General features: G+C 42.8%; 1 protein-coding gene across 1 annotated transcript in view; it reads left to right on the top strand.

Annotated features, from left to right (window-relative positions):
• Positions 1-19,787: 19,787 nt before the first annotated feature.
• The window catches only part of LOC135881791 (guanylate cyclase 2G-like), a 42,452-nt gene continuing 38,988 nt past the window's right edge, over positions 19,788-23,251 (top strand). Inside the window, exon 1 of the mRNA XM_065408499.1 lies at positions 19,788-20,171. Within this exon, the coding sequence (XP_065264571.1) occupies positions 19,788-20,171 (384 nt within the window). The remainder of the gene's footprint in view (positions 20,172-23,251) is intronic.

Here is a 23,251-nt window from a genome sequence, read left to right as displayed (position 1 = left end):
ATCTGCCGGTCACTCTTGACAACACTGCTAATGTTCAGAGACTCAGAGGTCATCCCCAGTGCCCAAACAAGGCATCTGTCCCAGTAACACAACAGGGTTATGTGGCTGCCCTGATTCCCTCACCATAAGGTGGCTGTTCTCCTTACAGATTCACTTAATCATCTGTAGATATGAAGCATAGAGGAGCTGCCCAGCTCCAGCCAGGATCTGGACCATGGAGTATCAAGGGTCAAGTCTGGGCCATAAACACCAAGACAACCAGGAATACATAGCATTGAAATCAAGTCCTCTACTTGGTAGTGAGCCTACAGTCAAGCAGAGGCAGTTCTCCCACAAGAGAGAAAAGGCCAGGTGAGTCAATACATCATGTGTATCAACAGAAGGTCATGACTGTAGGGTCACAGCCTGAGACATTCTTGAGCACCTGCAACTCATTGGCCTCAGCTGCTCAAATTTCACTTTAATTGGCATTGCCAGTAGCCCTCAATTTGGTCTACAGGTAGTTGTCTTGTGTAATAGAGTGATAGACCACTAAAGTACACTCATGACTGTCAAGCCTGATCAATGGTCAGGGATAACGTGCACCAGAATCAGAGTACAAAGGCTTACCACTGTGATAAAACTGTTCTGATAAAAGGTATCAGTTGCACTGCTGTACTCAAGGCTGTAGGTTACTGTTTTTATTATACTTTACTCCTTTTTAAAGGATTTCCACAAAGGCTGAAAGTTAGAGGGAATAAAGCTGTATGCTTCCACTCATGATCTATGGATTTGAAAGTTTGACTTAGGATAAATCAAGGATAAATCAACAGTATTAGGAGAAAAACACTAAGGGGTGGGAAATCTAATGCAGAGTGGTTAGAATCATCTTTAGCCATGTAGAGGTAAGGGTTAATCTGTGAAACCTATGGCCTACAAGATCAGAGGAGTGGTCTACAGATGTGCCTACACCACAGGAATCAACACCACATCAGGGAATGGTGATGCAATACAGTATAGTGGACAACCTCTTATGTTCTCTTCACTTGGAAGTCAGAGACTAGGACTGAATTCATAGGCACCTTTAAGGTATTAAGCACATAATATCAGTGAGATGTTGCTGATCATTTGCAAAGTGAGATGTTGCTGCAAACATCTAGATAATAAGGTGACAAGTAACAGTCAGCATGGATTTGTCAAAAAAAAAAAAAAAAGTGTCAAACCAACCTGATAGCTTGCTTTGACAGGGTAACAAGCCTTGTGGATATGGGGGAAGCGGTAGATGTGGTATATCTTGATTTTAGTAAAGCTTTTGATACTGTCCTGCATGACCTTCTCATAAATAAACTAGGAAAATGCAACCTAGATGGAGCTACTATAAGGTGGGTACAAAACTGGTTGGAAAACTGTTCCCAGAGAGTAGTTATCAGTGGTTTAGAGTTATGCTGGAAGAGCACAATGAGTGGGGTCCCACAGGGATCAGTTCTGGGTCTGTTTCTGTTCAATACCTTCATCAATGAGTTTAATAGAGAGTACACAGTTTGTGGGCAATAACAAGCTGGGAGGGGTTGCAAGTGCTTTGGAGGATAGGATTAAAATTCAAAATGATCTGGCCAAACTGGAGAAATGGTCTGATGTAAATAGGATGAAATTAAACAAGGACAAATGCAAAGTACTCCACTTAGGAAGGAACAATCAGTTGCACACCTACAAAATAGGAAATGACTGCCTAGGAAGGAGTACTGCAGAAAGGGATTTGGGGGGGGGGGTCATAGTGGACCACAAGCTAAATAGGAGTCAACAGTGCAACACTGTTGCAAAAAAACACACATACACACCAGACGTTATTCTGGGATGTATTAGCAGGAGTGTTGTAAGCAAGACACAAAAAGTAATTCTTCCGCTCTACTCAGAGCCCAACTGGAGTATTGTGTCCAGTTCTGGAAAGATGTGGACAAATTGGAGAGAGTCCAACAAAGAGCAACAAAAATGATTAAAGGTCTAGAAAACATGACCTATGAGGGAAGATTGAAAAAAAAATGGGTTTGTTTAGTCTGGAAAAGAGAAGACAGGGAACATAACAGTTTTCAGGCACATAAAAGGTTGTTACAAGGAGAAGGAAGAAAAATTGTTCTCAACCTCTGAAGATAGGACAAGAAGCAGTGGGGGGGATTGCAGCAAGGGAGGTGTAGGCTGGACATTAGGAAAATCTTAACTGTCAGGGTGGTTAAGCACTGGAATAAATTGCCTAGGAGGTTGTGGAATCTCCATCGTTGGAGACTTAAGATCAGGTTAGATAAACACCTGTCAGGAATGGTCTAGATAATTAGTCCTGCCATGAGTCTAGGGACTGGACTAGATGACCTCTCAAGGTCCCTTCCCGTTCTAGGATTCTATCACCATACAGTTTTACTCACGGTGGCCATTTGACACTTCTGTGGTTCTTCGGAGATAAGGGTGAACAGAAGGATTGTGGTCCTATTAGCACCTACATGAGTGCCCATCAGTTATTTGCTCCCACAAATGATGCAGTAGGGCTCATTCCAGAGTAAATTCATTTGCAAATTACCTCTGATTTCCTTAATCCCTTTTAGGGCTCAGTCCTGCTCCTGCAGCAGGAAATTAGAATCTTTCCTTCAGCTGCTGAATCACAGGGTCTATTAGGTTTTCAGTATCCAGCCAGTCACATAGAAGAGAGGAAATCTACAAGCAGGAAGCAGAGTGGCTTGGTTTGGAGGAATACAAGGCTGTGATTGAACAATTGCTAGTTGTATCTGCTATCACAGGCAGGTTATTTTGCCTACTGGCTCAGTTTTCCCCAACTGTGAAATAGGGTAAATACAGTCATCCTCCTAGAGGGGATATGAAGATTAGATATTTTGGACACATGAAATACAACATAAGCATTAAATATTTTCCAAGGATAAGAGGGGCCCAATTCTCCTCACACAGATGAAAGTCAGGAAGAATACAGCTGACTTTTTTGGAGTTGTACTAGCATAAGAGTAGCAGGGGAAGATGCAGGGGAATGAATCCTCATGTTTAACATGAATTGCTTTCCTCAGGATCCTGTCTAGCAGTTTAGTAAGCTCAGTTACAAAACAGGGAAAGAAACCTTTAAGGCATTCAGAAATCCAGGAGTTCTCAGACATGGCATTTTACTCTCAAAATGGAGAGTTTGGTACAACACTCCCTCCTTGTAGCCAGCTCTTTGCTACAACTCATGTGTTCTTTGAAGCTCATTCATTGGTCTCCTCTACTGCAAAGAGTCAAAGCCTCAGGAAAGCATTCCCTGTTCTGAAGTTGAACAATGCTGTTCCTTTTAGATAGCAGTAATTTCTGGGCCTTGACTAATTGGAACAACTCCAAGCAATGTTGCTCACCAAATACAGGTGAAGGGTCCTTTTAATCTGATGTCCCAAAGCTTTTTGGCTCAGTGTTATACCAATGCAAAGTGCTTTACTAACATGGTTATAATGTAGACTTAGAAACCCAAGGGGCTAAACAGATATGTTTTGATTGAGATTATATAAACAAGTCAGGAACAAAACCTAGGTCTTCTGATTACCAGTCTTGTGCTGTAATCACTAGCATAGTTTATCTTCCTTTAAGGTTCCAGTCAGAAGGAGTTTACTATCTTTCTTGGTTGACACCTATATACTAGTGAGACCTTGTTGAGCTAGTTTTAGATAGTCAAGCTTTTTAAGGTAGTTAATATTTAGTACTCTAATAGATTAAAGGGCCCTTTATGCACTAGTGACTTATCCTTTTATTTGAGATCCTTAAATGGAAGGAGGGAGAAAGCAAGAAAGTGTTATTAGTGGGGGAAACCAAGTTTAGAATGTCAAGTATCAGAGAGGTAGCTGTATTAGTCTGAATCTGTAAAAAAGCAACAAAGAGTCCTATAGCACCTTAAAGACTAAGGGATGTTAGAGTGGTTAGATATCTTGCTTATAGTTACACAAGAAATGCAGAGCAGTAGTAACGATCAGTTATTCAGACTTATGAGTTACAAAAGTCTTTTTACCTATCCTGTACATTTGCCAGGATATGTATCTGTTGATTTTTTAGCACCATTAAGTTTATCAGTGGAGGTAGTAGCTCTTTAGAGCCAAGTACACTTTACAGTTACACATATCCACAAGTAGAAGTTAAACCTTTGATAGTAAAGGAAGTAAAGTTATATTTACTTTACTTATAAATTAAACCCTTTAATATAGATACAAAGAAAATACAGCTAATGAGAAAAAAAAAGTACTAATCCCTCAAGAACTAAAAGTAGGAAAACAAAAGAAAACTTACCTCTAGAAGAAAAGCACTGCTACTTGTTACACTCACCTATAGAACACTACAATATACACCTCAGGATTAACTACTGTTTGTCTCTGCCAGGTTTAAATAACCAGTAATCAGAAGAGCATGCTGGGAAAGGATCTTATAAAAGAGTGACCCTAGGCTAGAGAACATAATGGTTCCTAGGTAATGATAGGGGAGAGATTGAGCTTGTACATTTCTGAAGGACCAGATAAAAGATAAGAAAGCCTTTAAAGGTCAAATCTTGAGCATTTGATATAGTTGTGATTTTGAGATTGTTTTTTGCTAACAAAAACCCTGTTGTATTTTCAGTATTAGTAGTTTTCTGTATTTAAAGAATATTTACTGTTGCATGCTGATATGATAGTGTTGCTCTACTGTTTGTGAGGTTAAAAAATAAAATCCTTTCTACTGGAATATCCTTTGCCCTGGGCTATTATTTTTTCTTATTGCCATAGAGGGTTTTTATAGTTGTTTATACCTGCGTAGGGTGCTAATATGCTGATCTGGTGATAGTTTCTACCTGTTCCCCACAACTATAAATAACTTTGCAAGGTATAAGGTAGTAGCTAATCAGACCCTACAATTTTAAATAGTGAAGTTGAGTTTCTTCCCATCAGAGTGACTTTCTGCATGTGAGAAATCCTTGGGGTTGTGTCCCTTTTTTTTAAAGGTCTGTAGACCCCTCTTACACTCCTTCCTCTCCCAAAGGTAAAGGAATAGAACAGCTGTTCTTTGCTGTTGGTGGCTATACTTCACTCAGCAGTCTTTCTTTGAGCCCAGAGATCAGATCCTGGACTCAGTGCTGTAGATTTTCACCAGCTATGGATTTGGCTCAAGGTACTTTAAAGAAATCACTATTATAAGTACTGTCTTAATACACAAGCTTTGTACATATTCTGTCCCCAAATGTATCTCCTACAAACTCATTGACTTCAATGGGGCTACCCTAAATATAAACCAGTGCAGATGTGGGCCATTATTAATCTTTTCTGTTCCTGGGGGGGGAAAGGTGAGGTTTTGTGATTAAAGCACATAACAGGGAATTGGCTCTCTCATGGACTTGCTGTGTGACTGGGCAAGTAATTTAACTTCTGTTTCCCTATTTCTAGTAGAAGAATAGTTGCATATCTCAGAAATGTAGTTTGTTGTTTTGTGTATGAAACTTGGCTGTGTTCAGCTTTGCCTAGCACTAGCTGCTCCCCCGAATTCAGTTAGTGCACAGGTATATATGCTCAAATGGGAAAAGCAGGCCTATGTTAGGAGTTTCCTGGATGCCTCTTCAGGTGCATTTATGTTCAGAAAATGGAGTGTTTATTAAAAGCAAATGAGTAAGAAAGTGACATGAACGTTGTTAATTTTTACATGATGACCTTCCAGCTTAAAAAACAAACATGGTTTGAGCCAAATCCAGCTCTCAGAAAAGGAGGAACAAGTTTTACTGACTCCAGTTAACAATTTTTTTTTCAAAGGGACAAAGTGGACCAGAAGCACAAGCACACAAATCTCAGTCTCTTGCCTTCTTAATGGGCTTAAAATGGAAAAAATACCATCTGTACTTACACCCACAGGTAAGTAATTCAAATCAGTGGCACATATTGTACATGTTCTGAGAACAGCTGTGTAATTGACTGCATTCCCTCAATGGAAGTGTTTACGTGATGGAGGAGCGGTTAGGATGAGCTTTTACACAAGGAAACAGGGCAATTGTCCAAAGGTGGCAAAGTTACCTATTTAGCTAAAGCAAATAGCAAAGTGTGCAAATAAACCAAAAAGAACTACTCGCTTAGTCCACAGTTCACTCTGTACCGTTGCCACACCAGTGTTTGGAGGTGATTTCAGATTTGGAGTAGGACTTTCCTAAGTTTTAGTGAGTGTGCTGATGTTCTGAGGTGTGTGAGAGAAGAGGTTGATTTAGCCCTGTCTCATCTCTCGGAAATAAAAAGCTTAAATAATTCCCCTGCCCCGTCAATCGTTTACATTCCCAATGTGGTGGGAAAAACCACATGTTGTGTAAATCCATTCTTGTGTCTATTTAAAAAAATAGATCACAATGGGTCTCGCATATGGCCCTTGTCACTGCAGTATATGTATACAAACAGACAGGCACAAGGACTTTGTTTTGCTATTGAAATCAATAATTCCATTGCTCAAAGCTGGCAGTGTGATGCAGTGGGCTAGGAGTCAGGAGACCCAAGTTCTTTCCACCCCTGCCTCTCATTTGCTAGTTGATTTTTGGCAAAATGTGTCATTTTTGTCCCTCAGTTTATCCCCAGTGAGCAGAGGGGGAATGATACTTTGAATATGAAGATCTCAAAGAGTTTGACACAGTGCTCTACAAAAGCTAAGTATTTATTGCAGGAAGCTGTGTTTCTGTACCATCATGGTGCAGAAACACAGCTTCCTGTCAGTTTGAAAAGGCACCCTACAGTGTATTATATTTTCTCAAAAAATTTTAATGAGGAGGGATTATTATTTATTTCTATTATAGCACCTAGGAACCCAGTAAGAGGAAGCTTATTTGGTAGCTCTCCCTCCGGCATGTAGTATTACTGTGATTGGCTTGTATGCTTCTTCTGACCTCAGCACTACTCATCTCATAAGCCCTCAGAAATCTAAACACCCCAGTAATCACTCATCTCTTGCCTTTAACAACATATATTGTGGGTTGTTATGGGAGCTTTGTGTTTGCATGGGAGAATGGGGGGCTGTTACTATTTTAATATCCCTTTAAAATTCTTCCAAAAAGGAATTTAAAAGCACCATTTTCCGACCAGGAGAAAGAATGTTACAGAGCTTACCTTTTTTCCTAAGAGAGGGACACGATATCTTGTGCAAGGTTTATGTCCCACTCAGGTTGCAGTACAGCTCCAAGTGGATGCATAAGGCTTGTTGTTTTCACAGACTGTTCCTGTGGCAGGATTGTATCTGAAATCATCAACAGCGCTGCTTTAATAAACAGGTGACAGCGCTCCTCGGTAACCTTTGAACTGGCATTGCAACAGGTTCAAAGGCAGTAATTGTTCCTGATTAAATATGAGCAGTAATTTCAGCCAGTTAGAAATGTCAATTTAAACAAAAGGTTAAACAAACAATTCTCAACCAATGGCTTTACAAAGGAAGAGCACGCCTTGAAAAGCTAACACCAGCCCAGAGAAAGCTAAGTGCTTCGTGCTTTAATAGGGCTTTCATTTGTTTTGAGTGCTTGGGATATGTAGTAAGAGTGGCTTGATTCAGAATGGGAGCCTCTTATGTGCTTGTGATGGGCAACCAGATTATAATACCCTACCCCTTTACAACCCCATTAGAGAAGAGCCTTTCTAAGACATTACGGGGAGGGGCAAATCCTGCCCCTGCCTGAGCAGAGGTGTAGATTCCCTTTGCCGTGGAACCTGTACAGTTTTGCTAATCAATGGAGTAGTGCACTTCTTTGGCAGGGAGTTCAGTCCCTAGGGACTCCTAATGCAGCAGTGCATAAGGAATAGAGGTGCCATGGTAGGGTCCAAGAACGTACTGATTTGTGGAGATCCTTATCTCTCCCCACCAGCATGGGGTGCGATGTAAGTGGGTCACATCAGTCACTGGATTGTAGATAGGAAGCACAGTTCAATGGTTAGGGTGCTAGCCTGGTCCAGTGACACCTGAGTTCAATTCCCTGGTTTACCATAGATTCCCTGTAAAATGGGATAATAGCACTGCCCTACCTCCCAGGGGTGCTGTGAGGATACATATATTAAAGATGGGAAGGTGCTCAGCTATTATGGTGATGGGTGGTCATTACATACTTTAGATAGATCCTCGGTGTAACTGCTTCAGAGCCTGGGGAACGGGCCTACCACCATGTCCGTGCATTTGTCAGAGCCCGGTTTGGTTACTTGAGCCAAGAACTGAGTTCAGGATTTACCTCTAATAGTCTGAAACACTAAGGGCCAAATCCCGAGTCCTTACTCAAGCAGAGGTCCCACTCAGTCAGTGATTTTGGGGCTGGCTCCAGAAACAACAATGTTGTGTGTAAGGTGTTAAGCCATTACTGTAGCAGAGTGTTTTGAAGGGTTACAAATTACAATAGTACAGTTGGCATGTTGATTCAGGCCTGGCTGCAGTCTTGTGCATCTGTCTGTCTTTTATTTATTTATTTATTTAAATGTGAATCAGTGAACCAATATTGACCCTTTTCGTTAAGGCCTTGGGTAGTCTTAATCCAAAACACCACGATAGACTTTAGAGAGGCTTCTCCTAAAAGTTGAGCGACTGTTGCCCAACATGGGTAGTTCTCTCATGTAATTGCACTCACTGTAGTATGTTAATCTTGTCAGTCTATGGCCAAATTCAGTGGTGGCATAATAGCGTAACTTAACACTACTTTGCCTCTTATCGCCCCATGTGCAACTGACAGAGTAATACGGTATTTCATGGGTGTGCACAGCAATTAGCTGGCTGGATCTTCAGCCAGTGTAAGTTGGTGTAGCTCCATCAACTTCATTAGAGCTGCTGTATACTGATTTACACCAGCTGAGGACCTGGACTGAGAGTATCTTACTTGGAGGTAAAAAGAACAGGAGTCCTTGTGGCCCCTTAGAGACTAACACATTTATTTGAGCATAAGCTTTCGTGGGCTACAGCCCACTTCATCGGATGCATGCAGTGGAAAATACAGATATATATATATATATATATATACACATATACACACACACACACAGAGAACATGAAAAAATGGGTGTTGCCCTACCAACTGTAACGAGAGTAATAAATTAAGGTGAGCTATTAGGTGAGCTATTATCAGCAGGAGAAAAAAAACTTTTGTAGTGATAATCAGGATGGCCCATTTCCAACAGTTGACAAGAAGGTGTGAGTAACAGTAGGGGGAAAAAATTAGCATGGGGAAATAGTTTTTACTTTGTGTAATGACCCATCCACTCCCAGTCTTTATTCAAGCCTAATTTAATGATGTCCAGTTTGCAGATTAATTCCAATTCCGCAGTTTCTCATTGAAGTCTGTTTTTGAAGTTTTGTTGTTGGAGTATTGCGACTTTGAGATCTGTAATTGAGTGACCTGGGAGGTTGAAGTGTTCTCCGAATGGTTTTTGAATATTATAATTCTTGACATCTGATTTGTGTCTGTTTATTCTTTTGCATAGAGACTGTCCGGTTTGGCCAATGTACATGGCAGAGGGACATTGCTGGCACATATCACATTGGTAGATGTGCAGGTGACCGAGCCTCTGATAGTGTGGCTGATGTGATTAGGTGCTATGATGGTGTCCCCAGAATAGATATGAGGTGTGAGGTGTACGGAAAAGCATAGAAGAAAAAGTACTAACAAAAAGATGTAAGATAAAGTAGTCTGCCCATGCCCCTCCTATATATCTATATCTATAGATATATATACACACACACACTTGATCTTACACTTTCTTGATAATTACTTTTCCTTCAGCACCCTTTTTCCTTTGGCCTTTGCACATCCATTGAAGGCCAAATCAATGCAAGTTATGTTCCTTTACTATGACCTTACTCCCACTGAGACTTGTTTTATGATCAACCCACACCATTGATAAGTTCACTGCTAACATGGCCCAGGAAGTCTAAGCATTTCTGAACTGTGGATTTGTCATCCCTTAATCACACAGGTTGGGCCTTGAGTGGAGCAAGTGTTTTGTTGAATTACTAACTCAACAGTTATCAATTATCCAACCGGTTTCCGTTTTGAATGCAGGATTAAACAGACATATTTGCAAACACTGAAATGCTTCTATGTTGAGACTCTGCAGAGCAGAGTTAAGTGTACTGTACGCAGGCGTCATTGCTCCTGATTGAATGTTGCCTTACAGCTCGTGTTTGTGTCCTCAGGTCAACAGCTGACCTCTAAAGCACTCAACAAGTGACCTAAGACACACTAATCTAACATTTTCAGAAGTGCCCAAGGTTTCTAAGTCCCATTTTTAAATGTGACCTAAGCACTTAGGCCCAGATCCTCAAAGGTATTACTCCAGTCAGCATTGCAATGCCTATCCCCTAGGGGAATCCTCAGCCCCAAGTTAAGCACCCAGGCTCCCCATACAATGCATTGGGACAGACAGATACCTAAGGAAGGGACCCTCAAAAACCAGCAAGCTGAGAGGAAAGGCAGGCACGCCTGGATTAACCAATGTGCACTTGCACAGGGCCCCCATCTCAGGGGGACCCCCAATGACTGGGGTGGGGGAAAGCCAGAGGCCAAGAAGCGGGGGTGAGGATGTCACAGGGCCAGGGCCCCACCTGCATGCTGCAGGGAGAACCAAAGGGCCAGAACAGGGAACTGGATCAGCCACGCAGGACAGGAGCTGCTGTTAGTTGCGTGTGGGGTGGGCTCACTCTCCATCACTCGCCCCCTCCAGACCTCCCAATGTTACGGGCAGGACCCAATCCCGTGGGGATCGGACCACCCAGTGCCTCCCACCCCCTCTAAGGTAATCATAGAATATCAGGGTTGGAAGGGACCTCAGGAGGTCATCTAGTCCAACCCCCTGCTCAAAGCAGGACCAATTCCCAACTAAATCATCCCAGCCAGGGCTTTGTCAAGCCTGACCTTAAAAACTTCTAAGGAAGGAGATTCCACCATCTCCCCAGGTAACCCATTCCAGTGCTTCACCACCCTCCTAGTGAAATAGTTTTTCCTAATATCCAACCTAAACCTCCCCCACTGCAACTTGAGACCATTACTCCTTGTTCTGTCATCTGGTACCACTGATCCATCCTCTTTGGAACCGTCCTTCAGGTAGTTGAAATCAGCTATCAAATCCCCCCTCATTCTCCTCTTCTGCAGACTAAACAATCCCAGTTCCCTGAGCCTCTCCTCATAAGTCATGTGCTCCAGCCCCCTAATCATTTTTGTTGCTCTCCGCTGGACTCTTTCCAATTTTTCCACATCCTTGTAGTGCAGGGCCCAAAACTGGACACAGTACTCCAGATGAGGCCTCACCAATGCCGAATAGAGGGGAATGATCACATCCCTCGATCTGCTGGCAATGCTCCTACTTATACAACCCAAAATGCTGTTAGCCTTCTTGGCAACAAGGGCACACTGTCGACTCCTATCCAGCTTCTCATCCACTGTAACCCCTAGGTCCTTTTCTGCAGAACTGCTGCCTAGCCATTCGGTCCCTAGTCTGTAGCAGTGCATGGGATACTTCCGTCCTAAGTGCAGGATTCTGCACTTGTCCTTTTTGAACCTCATCAGATTGCTTTTGGCCCAATCCTCTAATTTGTCTAAGTCCATCTGTATCCTATCCCTACCCTCCAGCGTATCTACCACTCCTCCCAGTTTAGTGTCATCTGCAAATTTGCTGAGGGTGCAATCCACGCTATCCTCCAGATCATTAATGAAGATATTGAACAAAACTGGCCCCAGGACTGACCCTTGGGGCACTCTGCTTGATACTGGCTGCCAACTAGACATGGAGCCATTGATCACTACCTGTTGAGCCCGACGATCTAGCCAGCTTTCTATCCACCTTATAGTCCATTCATTCAGCCCATACTTCTTTAACTTTCCGGCAAGAATACTGTGGGAGACGTATCAAAAGCTTTGCTAAAGTCAAGGAATAACACGCCCACTGCTTTCCCCTCATCCACAGAGCCAGTTATCTCGTCATAGAAAGCAATTAGGTTAGTCAGGCATGACTTGCCCTTGGTGAATCCATGCTGACTGTTCCTGATCACTTTCCCCTCCTCTAAGTGCTTCAAAATTGATTCCTTGAGGACCTGCTCTATGACCCAATCTCCCTGGGGTCTCCCAGCCCCGTGGGGCAGGATCTGATCCCAACCCCAAGGGCAGGGAAGGTAGGAGGGCCCCCGATTGCCATAGTACAGAGGGTCCCAAAATTCTTTAATTCAACCCAGGAGTGAAATGGCAGGGAAAGGAGAGGGACATGGGAACCTCCCTCTGCTCTGGATTCTCAGATGCAAACCCTCTTCTGGAGTTAGGTACCTAAGCCAGGTCAGAGCTTAGCTAGCCTGTGCACTAGAAGCTGAAACCATCTTTCTGTCTCTTGCTTGCACCTGATCCCTTTCTTACACCTGTTCTATGTTTCTCTCAACTGCCTTCTGTGCCAGTGTTGGGCAGCCACCACACCTGTCGATGGCCTCATCTGACCCTCTTGCTGCAGGGTCTGACACATGCAAGGTCTTAGGTGCACTCAGAGCATATTTACAGGATCAGGTCCTGCTGTGTTCCCCTGCCTAGTTTGAGAATCTCTCAAGGCCTCTGGGGCATTAGGCTGAGCTAGGGTTCTGAGCTGCTTTTAGCTGTGGGAAGGGGTGAGGGTTTAGGCAGCTTTGTGAATGCTGACCATTGGTAACGTTGTTGCCTAGGGGACTTAGCCTATGGCAGCTGAGCACTGGACTTGTGCACCTAGAGACAGACAGGTGCCTCTGAGTCCATGTCTCTCTGAAAGTCAATGGGACTTATGATGTGCCCAAGTCATTTGAAAAAGAGGGACTTAAGCTTCTAAGCCAATCAGGCCCTTTGGAAACCATTTCCCTAGGTCATACATTTAAATAAAACTGTTGGGGGATAGTATTTTGTGAGCTGTGCTCTAATGTATGAGTATCCAGTTCCTGTCACAGGTTTAGGTGGAGAAGTGCCATTGAATACTGAATTTATCTTAATATGAGTGCCTCTCCCCTAAGAGCACTGAACTATGAAATAAAGTTGAAGTGGTAGGAACCATGAGGAATTGAACTCAATTGATTAGAGCTGATCAAATGACTTGTAACCTATAATTTACACAGTGGCTTTGCCCTTCATTTCTCCTTATGAAATATCTCTGAGCAGAAAATGATTTTTGAAAGGTTATTTCTTCAAAATTATTAGGTTTTTTTGCCATTTTGTTGTAACTATCTGGGTTGGTTGCACATAGTTCTTTGCACGTATTCAGTATTGCATGTTTGTCCTTTGTCTAGTTCTGATTGGTGATATAAATCACATGGTTTATTTATGTTTCCTGATTGGAACCAATTCCACCTTGAATATTTAAATAAGCATAAGAATCCAAAATTTGTCCAAGACTTGTGGAAGCAACTTTGAAACTTGCCCTCTGTGAAATTTCTGCCTGTAAAATTTGATAGCTTGTTTGACAGAGGAGCATGAATCTAGGGGCCAGAGGACTACTGAGGAAACTGCATCTAAAAAGCCAACTGAATGTCCTCCAGCATTCATCCAGCTGTAGTACAGATGATGGGCTATGTATGCATCTTGTAGAGCTCTCACTGTAAATGTGTATTATGAAAGAAAGTACTTCCAGACCCAGTCCCATCCTTGCTGAGTAGGGGGCGGGATAGCTCAGTGGTTTGAGCATTGGCCTGCTAAATCCAGGGTTGTGAGTTCAATCCTTGAGGGGGCCATTTAGGGATCTGGAGCAAAAATCTGTCTGGGAATTGGTCCTGCTTTGAGCAGTGGGTTGGACTAGATGACCTCCTGAGGTCCCTTCCAACCCTGATATTCTATGATTCTAACTGTCTGCCAGACAACTCCTCTGGTTTTGACTTTTACTTCCACATTGGTATGAAAACAAAATCTTTGAAAATATTTTGCACAACGGAATTGTGTGGAATGACTGTTGTCAGATCAGAAAGATAGGCTTGTGTCTGTGTCTCTGGAAGTTACGGAAGAGTCCACCCCGGACCACAGAAACCTTCTCATTGCAAATGGTGTTGCAATCAGTAGGTCTCCGTAAAATGTTTTGGCTTTGATGAAACAGCATATTTTGATGAAAAAACATGTTTAGTCAAATTCCTGACCAGCTGTATTGATGAGCTTGTGCAATCAGCCCAAGATGGTAGGATGTAATGACCTTTAGATTCTACTTGGTGCATAGGGCTGAAGTTTAATCCCTCGCTCCTCTATGTATGTTTAATAGGCAAGAAAGCACATTGCTTTAGTCTTTTCTTTATTAGTCTTGTGAAATCTGTTAAAATGCAATTGGCTGTTAAACAATAAAAGACTAATCCCTAATCAACTTAAATAAGCGATAATTGCCTGATTGATAGTAACATTAATTCAGTGCCAATAGTTTATAACCAGTAATATTGTTGTTACATCAGAGCTGTCTCATAAAAAGATAGACATATCATTAAACGGCCCAGGTCGTTTAGACTGCACACATGTTCGAATATTTACAGTCACTTTGTATGCTTCCTGGATGTGCTGCTCTGATCTGGCTGTCGACTAGCAATGCTAGTGTATACGATTGGAGATGGCAATCACGCTCTTGGCTTGTAGCATAGACGTAGCATTAGTTACACCACTGTGACAGAGTAACTCCATTGATTTCAGTCAGGAAATAGATGGTGTTTCCCTGGACTTATCCTGGTATAACCAAGGTCAGAATTTGTCTATTTTTTTCCCCAAGGAAAAATGTATTGTGTTGTCTCTGTGGCCCTGATGGGACTCCCGGTAGCGAAAGGTTTTGGTGACTCTGCTTAATCTCCATCAAATGAATGTAGGCCACACCACAACACTAGCCAATGTAACATGGGTTCCAGTGTTCCAGGTGACCCGTGAAAACAGCAGTGCTACCATGCAGACTGTGCACTCTGGAGTCCAGTAAACCTGATGCTGTTTGAGCCACGGATGTTCATTGCAAAGAAACACCATGTGGGCATCTCCTCCTGGAGAGCTTAATGCTGCAATGGAGGCTGGTGAAAGTGAATAGGCAAAGCTGCCCCAAAAAGCTGTGCTCAGGTCCTGTTTTACAGCAGTTAGTAAAGATTGCAGTGTGCCCAGCTTCCAAATGAGAATGAACGCTGCTTACCCGAGAAGTCTCAGGCCTGGTCTACACTTACCCCCCAAGTCGAAGTAAGGTACGCAAATTCAGCTACGTGAATAACGTAGCTGAATTCGACATACCTTACTTTGAACTTACCGCGGTTCAGACGCGGTCCACACGCGGCAGGCAGGCTCCCCCGTCGACTTCGCGGTACTCCTCTCATCTAGCTGGAGTACCGCAGTCGACGGGGATCACTTCCTGGTTCGATTTATCGCGTCCACACCAGACGCGATAAATCGAACTCGGAACTTCGATCCGCAGCCGTCGAAATACCCGGTAAGTGTAGACTAGCCCTCAGCCATTCCTCTGAAGCTAACTGATCTCTACTTTTTGATGAGTGTTCACATGTGGCTTGATCGTGTTGCCTTGACCCTTTTGACTCTCACTCATCAGGTACCAAATCCTAAAAGGTGCTGAGCGCCTAAGTGTTAGGTGCCACTTAGAATTTGGCCCCATACTGTTCTGGATATTTTAGCATATTTAACTTTCCCCGCTGTAAGCATAAAGCATGTGAAAGAAATCTGTCATGGCCAGCATGGGCAGGCACAACAATTTTTGAAAGGGACTTTGGTTATTGACCACTCAACTGAAAATTAAAGTAGAAGCAAGGGGTGGCTTTGGACTTTGGGACTATTCACTGATAAAAAAAAAAAAAGCTAGCGTTCAAAGAGAGCAATATCTGACGTGTAATATTTCGATGAGGAGAGATTAAAGACCATTTGGAATGTTTCTAAGTCTTAGCACTGTAAATTGTGTAGGACATTAACTTTTGCACAAATGTCCAAGTAACCTGCAACAAACTCCATTGTAATACACATCGACATCAAGGCTTGGCCCATCTAAAGCAAGCCTAGTCTTGAAGTTAAGATCCAAACTTCTGAGACTTTGGTTTGGGTCCATCTCTGATTTAAGGACTGGGTAAATAGCTCCCCTGATGTCAGTAAAATCACAACATGGTAAAACTGATTGAGCAGAGAAACCTGCCATAACTACCCAAAATTGTATACATTTTTCCTCCACAATTATAAACACAGAGGGTATTTACAGTATTTGCCAGTATCCGAAACCTGAGACGTGCTTATAACTGCCACTGAAGTAATCTTTTCTTTTTATGTAGGCTAAACTCTTGATATTGAATCATTCAGGATTTTGCCTGGGTAACGACTGGGTAGAATCCGTGAAGTTCAAGATATGGCCTAATGAGAGTTGCAGGTGCCCAGCACTTCTTGGGATTTAGTTCCAGGGACCTTATTCAGAGCCCACTGATTTCAGAGAGCCTTGGAAAAGTCAGCAAATCTCACTGATGTCACTTGTACTTAGGTGCCTAAATGTGGATTTAGAAGCTTATCTTTAGGCACATAGGGAGGGATTTACAAAGGTACTTAAGGGACCTAAGCCCCAGACTTAGATGCCTTAAAATTATTTCATTAAGAGTCATGAATTCAGAATTTGTTCACGTTCACTGGTTGTGAAGCAAAGGAGCAGTCAAATAAGGCTTCCTGGGATGAAATTACCTGGCTTTCTTTAAAGAAACAATTTTCTTGGATAGAAAAATCTGTATTCAGCTATACTAGGCATATGCTGCAGTCTAGGGAAACATATGACAAGAAAAAGGAGATTGATTGATTGATTTCTAACTCAAGGAATTAATGTTTCCCATGGTTGGTAACCTATAAGTCATGTTTATTAGGAGTTGATTTTATAAAGTATTTGAAATGACAGTTATTCCAGCGAACATGATTTAAACAATTCCCACCTGCCTGATTCATTAGGAGAAAAATCTGAGATTTCTGAACTTCATATGTGCAAGATGATACTCTGTAGTGATGCAATTGTTGCCACCAAAATAGCTTTCAAAGACTTTCCAAATACCCTGGAAGTTCTGCAATTTCTGTTTCTTCAAGCTGGGTTCCCATTAATCTAGTTGCCACCAACCGAAGAATAGACGTTGGGCCCAAATTCACGGCTGGTGTAACTCCGTTGACTGCATGGATGAAACTGGTCCCTTTTTGGAGTTTGACCGAAGGAGAATGTGTTGTTCTTACAAGAGCAATGATTTTTGGAAAGCCAGATAGATTTTATTAGCAAAGGAATAAAAAGACAGAAACACATTGCTTTACTCTTGCTGATACACCTGTTAAAAGAATCCTTGGTGTGTTGTACCTTGTAGTTTTGAATGGAACTCATCTGCTTATCTTTTTCTAACAGCAGTGGGTAAAGCCCATAACTGCAAACTGTATGGCTGACAAATTTGTGCAATGCAAGGGACAATGTTCAAAACAATAGAGTGGGAGGGGGAAAAGGGTAGTGAATAAATGGAGTGGTTTTAAATGGGATTAGCAAGCCTTGTCTATTTCCTCAGAAGTTTTATGGCCACATCTAGAACAGGTATCTGTAGTTTGTTATTGTAATGATGTAGGTATTTTTGTTCTGCTTATTGCCATCTGGTGGCCAATGTGAGAATAGTGATTTACTGTTAGGAGCCCCCAGGCTGTACTGAGCTTGCTGCAGGGCATTGTGGATTATGTGAGGAAGTTTTCCCAAGATTGAGCCTGCTGAGTTTTCTATGTGAACCTGTACTGGAATAAGAGATTTCCTTTTTCAGTTCTAATCTGTTTTGGGTCTCCATATAGTATCAGTTGCTCAACCAAGCAAAGGAGAGCCTTAGTATGTGCAAGCATATATGACCACTTGAGTTGCGACACAAGGATCTGCTGCTTCGTGAAAAGTGTGTCTCATGCACTGAAGCAAGTAAAGCTATAACGTGACTCCAGTCCAGTGACCTAAATATCCATTCCAGAGTTTGTGACTGCAGTGGAGAGAACCCCAAGTTAAAAGCCAAGGAAATGCAGAATGTGAGAGCAGGGAAGGCAGAATGCAGCAACTCATTCTGTCTAGGTATTTGTGTGACCCCTGTCAGCATAATATCTGAGTATCCATGGGCTCTTGATCACTTCAAGTTTTCATGGTCAAATTGCAGAGACAGGGCTGAATGGCAAAATTGCCACTGGGCCTTGGGGATGTTAATTTTGTATCTCCTCCTAAAAATGTAACCTCCAGCAGCACAATGCCCCCTCACACTGTGTTGGGCATAGAGAAGAAAAGGTGCTGTCTACAGCTTCATCTGGTGTAGCCTTTCATGCTTGGAAATGGGCCCTCTAGTTCACTTCTGGGGCAGGTGGGGAAGCTTGTGCTTCCCAACCACCTGAGCTGTTCCAGGTCGAGAACTTTACTCTTCAGACTTATCAAATCGGTTGCCATCCTCTCTTAGCACAGAATACACACACACACAAAGTGTTTTCTTGTTAGCAAACCAGGGTGCCCAAATTACATGGGTGTTTCACCTGTGTTGTTTGGAAACTCTTCCATTTTAGATATAAACGGTTTCTCCAATGGTGCATGTTCATTCATTCCTAGAGCGGCTTGAAAAAGTCTATGTATGTTGAAATTTTGACCATAAAATGAAGGCAGGGAGCGAAATTTGTGAGAATTTCCCCTCCTCCCCCATTTTTGCCCCCAGCCAACTCAATTTGCTTGTAAAATTCTTCATTACTTATTGAGTGCCCAAAGATGTGGTAGGTGTTCCACAAACCAGAGAGAGAGTTCCTGCTCAAAGAAGGTACAATCTGCCTTTGACATTACACAACAGCTGTCACAACAAACTAGGGTGATGAAGAACAAGGGTAACAATGCGCAGTTACTCAGTAAGTGTGTATACACCTTGATGATAGTGTTATGTACTGTCCCACTCTCTTTCACATATAGTATTATATTATGTGAGGCATACACATTTGTTTTCTTTCTAACTAGGCCAGAGTGCGAAAGAAAGCAATAAGTGTTTTTACTGTAGTGTTGTGGATAGGAATCAAATTCAGAATGAGCCTGAGTATACAACGAGGACTGAGTCTAAGATCCATGCTGTCCCTTTTAAAACATGCAAGGAGTGCATCTGAAGAAGACGAGTGGTGTTTTACCCATGAAAGTTTATGCCCAAATAAATCTGTTAGTCTTTAAGGTGCCACCAGACTCCTTGTTGTTTTTGTGGATACAGACTAACACGGCTACCCCCTGATACTTGACATAAGGAGGTACTTCACACAATGCACAGTCAACCTGTGGAACTCATTGTTAGGGGATATTGTGAAGGCCAAAACTATAACAGATTAAAAAAAGAACTAGATAAGTTCACGGAGGATAGGCCCATCACTGGCTACTTGCCAGGATGGTCAGGGATGCAATCCCATGCTCTGAATGTCCTTAGCCTCTGTTTGCCAGAAGCTTGGAAAGTAAGATGGGATGGATCACTCAATGATTGCCTATTCTGTTCATTCCCTCTGAAGCACCTGGCACTGGAAGACAGGTTACTGGGCTAGATGGACCATTGGTCTGACCCAGGATGGCGGTTTTTATGTTATGTTCTTAAATGCAATGAACGGAAAGCTGTCAAATATTTGAACAGACTTGACTTGTAGCACTAAGTCCAAAGTAAAGATCCTACTGAAAGGATAGATTGCACAATGCTCTGGAGAGTAAGGGTTCAGTTAATTAGCATTGTTTAATTAAAATCATGTCACAGGCAAAGGAGCTGGTGCTGTGATTAGAGCCAATAGTATAAGTAGCACTAAGAGCAGGAGGAAAGTGAAATCTTCCAAATTGCTGATGTGCTGCTAGTTAAGGGACAGCATGGATCTCAGAATGGGTCCTTGTTATATACTGAGGCTCATTCTGAATTTGATTCCTATCCACTACGCTACCATAATAACACTTATTGCTGTGGTCTTTGCTAATGCTTTAGATCGTGGACTGGAAATGTCTACGCTTATTGTGGCATTTCAAGCACCTTGGAATGCCTCCCACCCACTTAGTGCCCAAAAGCTGGGCTCAGCTATCCAGATTGCCATTGATAAAGTCAATTCAGACCCATCTTACCTGGGTAACTACACCTTGGATTTTGTTTATGCTGATTGCGGCTGTGATGCCAAGAAGTCCGTCAATGCTTTCATCAATCAGGTTCAGAAGGAGAACGTTTCGGCCCTGTTTGGACCTGTCTGCTCAGAAGCAGCTGAGGTAGAGTATGACTTCCCACCACTTTCTCTCTCCCGGCCCTGCTGCTCTGTGTACTGTATGTATTTCTGCTTTCATTATGAGTTGACTAATTCAGGGAGTTGTGTTTGACCTATAAATCTCTTAATGGGCTCTCTTAAAGATGTGAATTCAGTGCTGGTGCTTGAGTTAACAGCTGCTTGTGGAAAGTGGCAGCTGGGAAGATGTTTCCCCTGAATTCTTCTCAACTCTGGAACTTGCTTTCTTCGTCCTTGGTCTGATACAGCCTGAGATTGCTGGCTTTCAGAGCATTCTGCAAGGCTTTCACAGGCTTTTGTGGAGGGATGTGTTGAGGGGGAGAATGTGATTAGTTCTGATGGGCAGGGAGCATTTTAGTTGTGCTGTCAGTCTAAAAGTCTCAGATGTATTTTGGTTTGCATGTGTGCTTAGATCTTAGGGCACAGAGTACAAATCAAGGGAACAAATAAAATTAAGATATTTGCTCCTTGGGGGTGGAGAAACCATCAGTTCTGAAAGTTAATGAAAATTATGGAAAGGATAAAAGTGATACTTCCTAACAAAAAGCACTAAATCTAGGACATTGTGTCTATCAGATATATCCAGGCTATTATACACAGTTTCTCCCCCCCCCTCCCACCCCCAACTTATCTCAGGATAGAAGAATGATACGTTACTGTCTATTGTTAAAGTGCCCATATTAAATTATTCCCATAGGCTATTTTGAAAGTTGCCTAGTGAGGTTGTTTGCCAGTTTCTATGGGCAGCTTTGACAATCTCAGCTGTTCTGCTTACGAAGCCACTTAAATATAATTGGCTAGTTAATAGAATTCTTTCTGTAAATCAAATCTTCTTGTTTTACACCAGTAAGTTTCACGTGTCGAAAGCCAAACCTCAGTGACAGTAAACAGGATTGATTTTTGTTGTTGTGAAAATTGTTCTTTTAAAATCTGCTGGGAACAACTGAAGACCTTTTAGTAGGAATGTTAAAGCTGACTTGTAAGTAGTGATAGGCAAAAGGCCCAGAGTTTTTGTTCTATTTGGATTGGAATCCAAACGGTCAAGCGTTCATCTGAAGCTCTTTGGCCTGCCAATCCCATCAGAACTAGCTTTTTTTGAGATGTGCATTACCTCCTGGGTAAGTGCAGATTTGTTTGCACTGTAATCAGAGCTACAGTTCGTACACTGCATGGCAATGAAACAATTTAGGACTTTGACTACAAATAGAGCTTTGCCATATCAAAGTTCACAATAAGCAGGATCCATTATACTGTGGGATTAACACCCCCCCTCCCCCCACGATTTCTGCTTCTATTTATAGAATTGGGCTTGGAAAAGTCTGTCTTGTTCAACTTTCTATGCCATTGCTGCAGGATTGTTCCCTAGTCCTGTCCATTTAGTGCATTGTCCCTTCTAGTTTAAATATACCAACTGATGGTGTTTCTGCTACTCTCCTTGGGACTATACATCAATGTAACAGGGTAATTTCCCTGTGCTGGTGATAGATAAGTAATTGACCCCCTTTGCCCCTCATGCTCTGCTAGCATCTGTACCAGGGCATATCTACTTTATTCTGTAGTTTCTCTCTCTTTCCTGTTTTCTTTTCTCTTCTTCAACTCCCTATCCCCAGTTCCCCATTCACACCAGTTAACTTCATGTCTCTTGACCTGGGAGATCCCCTGTTGTCTCCGAGGCTCAGCTACATAGGCAGTGGTTGGAGATCAGACTTTGAGACAGCAGCCACGTGTCTCAGAAAGATGCTTCTAGGACCAGCTACCTTAGAGGCCACTGTGGGAGCAGCCAGTTTCTAAGGGGCCACCAACTGCTTGAAGCATGTTTGTATTGAAGTTGGATCCAGGGTCATATCGGAGTTTTCCCTGACCTTGCTAGTCCCTACCCAGCCACCCATTCCCAATCCCTGATCTCACCCCTTCCCTTTTGATCCTGATTCCCTGATCCTTCCTGACCCTGCACCCCTTCCTTCCTGACCCTTCCTTTTCTGTTTCCTGTTCTCAAGCCTATTTCTGTGACAAATCTAGGGCTTGTTTACATGGGAAAGTGATTTTCAGACCATATCAATTCCCTCATTGCAAAATATTTCAAATAATCAGGACTGGATATGGGGGGAGAGGGAGTGTATGGGGAAATGCGAGTGGGGTGGGTTTTGCTCCTGTGCAGTGGGAGGGGAGCTGGAGTGCATGGGAGGGCTGGGGGAGCTGCACCACGGGGAAGGAGCTGGGAGATGTAAAGGAGAGGTGGGTCTCCCAGAGAGAGCTGTAGAGACAATTGGAGGGCACAGGTTTGTGCAGGGCAAAGGGCCCACACAGTTAGGGGGAGTCAGCAAGCAGGTGGCCCCTACCAAGAGCCATGGGAAAGAAGCAGGTGGAGAGGGAAATGAGGAGCTGGCTAGGTGGATGGTGAGCAGAGATCTATGCTTAATATACAAAAACTTGCTTGCTTGTCTCTCAGCTCCTCCTTCCCCCACTCTCTCATCAATCCCCTGCAACCCACCTTAACGTCCTCTGGGCAGAGACGGGTCTCCTCATGGACTGACTGTACAACAAGTGGATCTGATCCTGGACAGGCGTCCTTAGGCACCCCTGTAATAACTAATAATAATACAGCAGGGAGGGAGCCGAAGCTGGAGAATTGGGGCCAGGGAGGAACATTGGGAGAAAAAAAAGTCTCCCTTTTATTGTGCTCAGCAATATGTGATGCCCAACTCTTTCAAATATTTAAATTCCCTTTGTCACTGGGGAAAATATTTAAAGAGATACATGGCCATGAAAGCATGGGATAAGATATGGGAAATAAGCACTGCTCAGTAAAGGTACCGCATATGACTCAATGTAAACTACTGAATAAGGTTGTGCTTTTTTGCAGAGGGCCAATGGAAAGCCTGTGCTGTGGGACTTACATGGCACAGTGGTCTTTTTCTTCTCCTCTGTTCACGGGTGAATTTCATCCCGTGTAACCAATTCGAATATAATAGCAGTGAATCCCAACCCCGCCAGAGCATATGTGCAATTTCAGTTGCCCAATAATTTTAATCACAGACCCACAGTAGCAGCTCAGCAATGAGGTGG

Source organism: Emys orbicularis, chromosome 7 (assembly GCF_028017835.1).
Source record: "Emys orbicularis isolate rEmyOrb1 chromosome 7, rEmyOrb1.hap1, whole genome shotgun sequence".
NCBI lineage: Eukaryota > Metazoa > Chordata > Testudines > Emydidae > Emys > Emys orbicularis.
The sequence above is the reverse complement of the archived record's forward strand: the minus strand, read 5'-3'. Positions and strand labels throughout refer to the sequence as shown.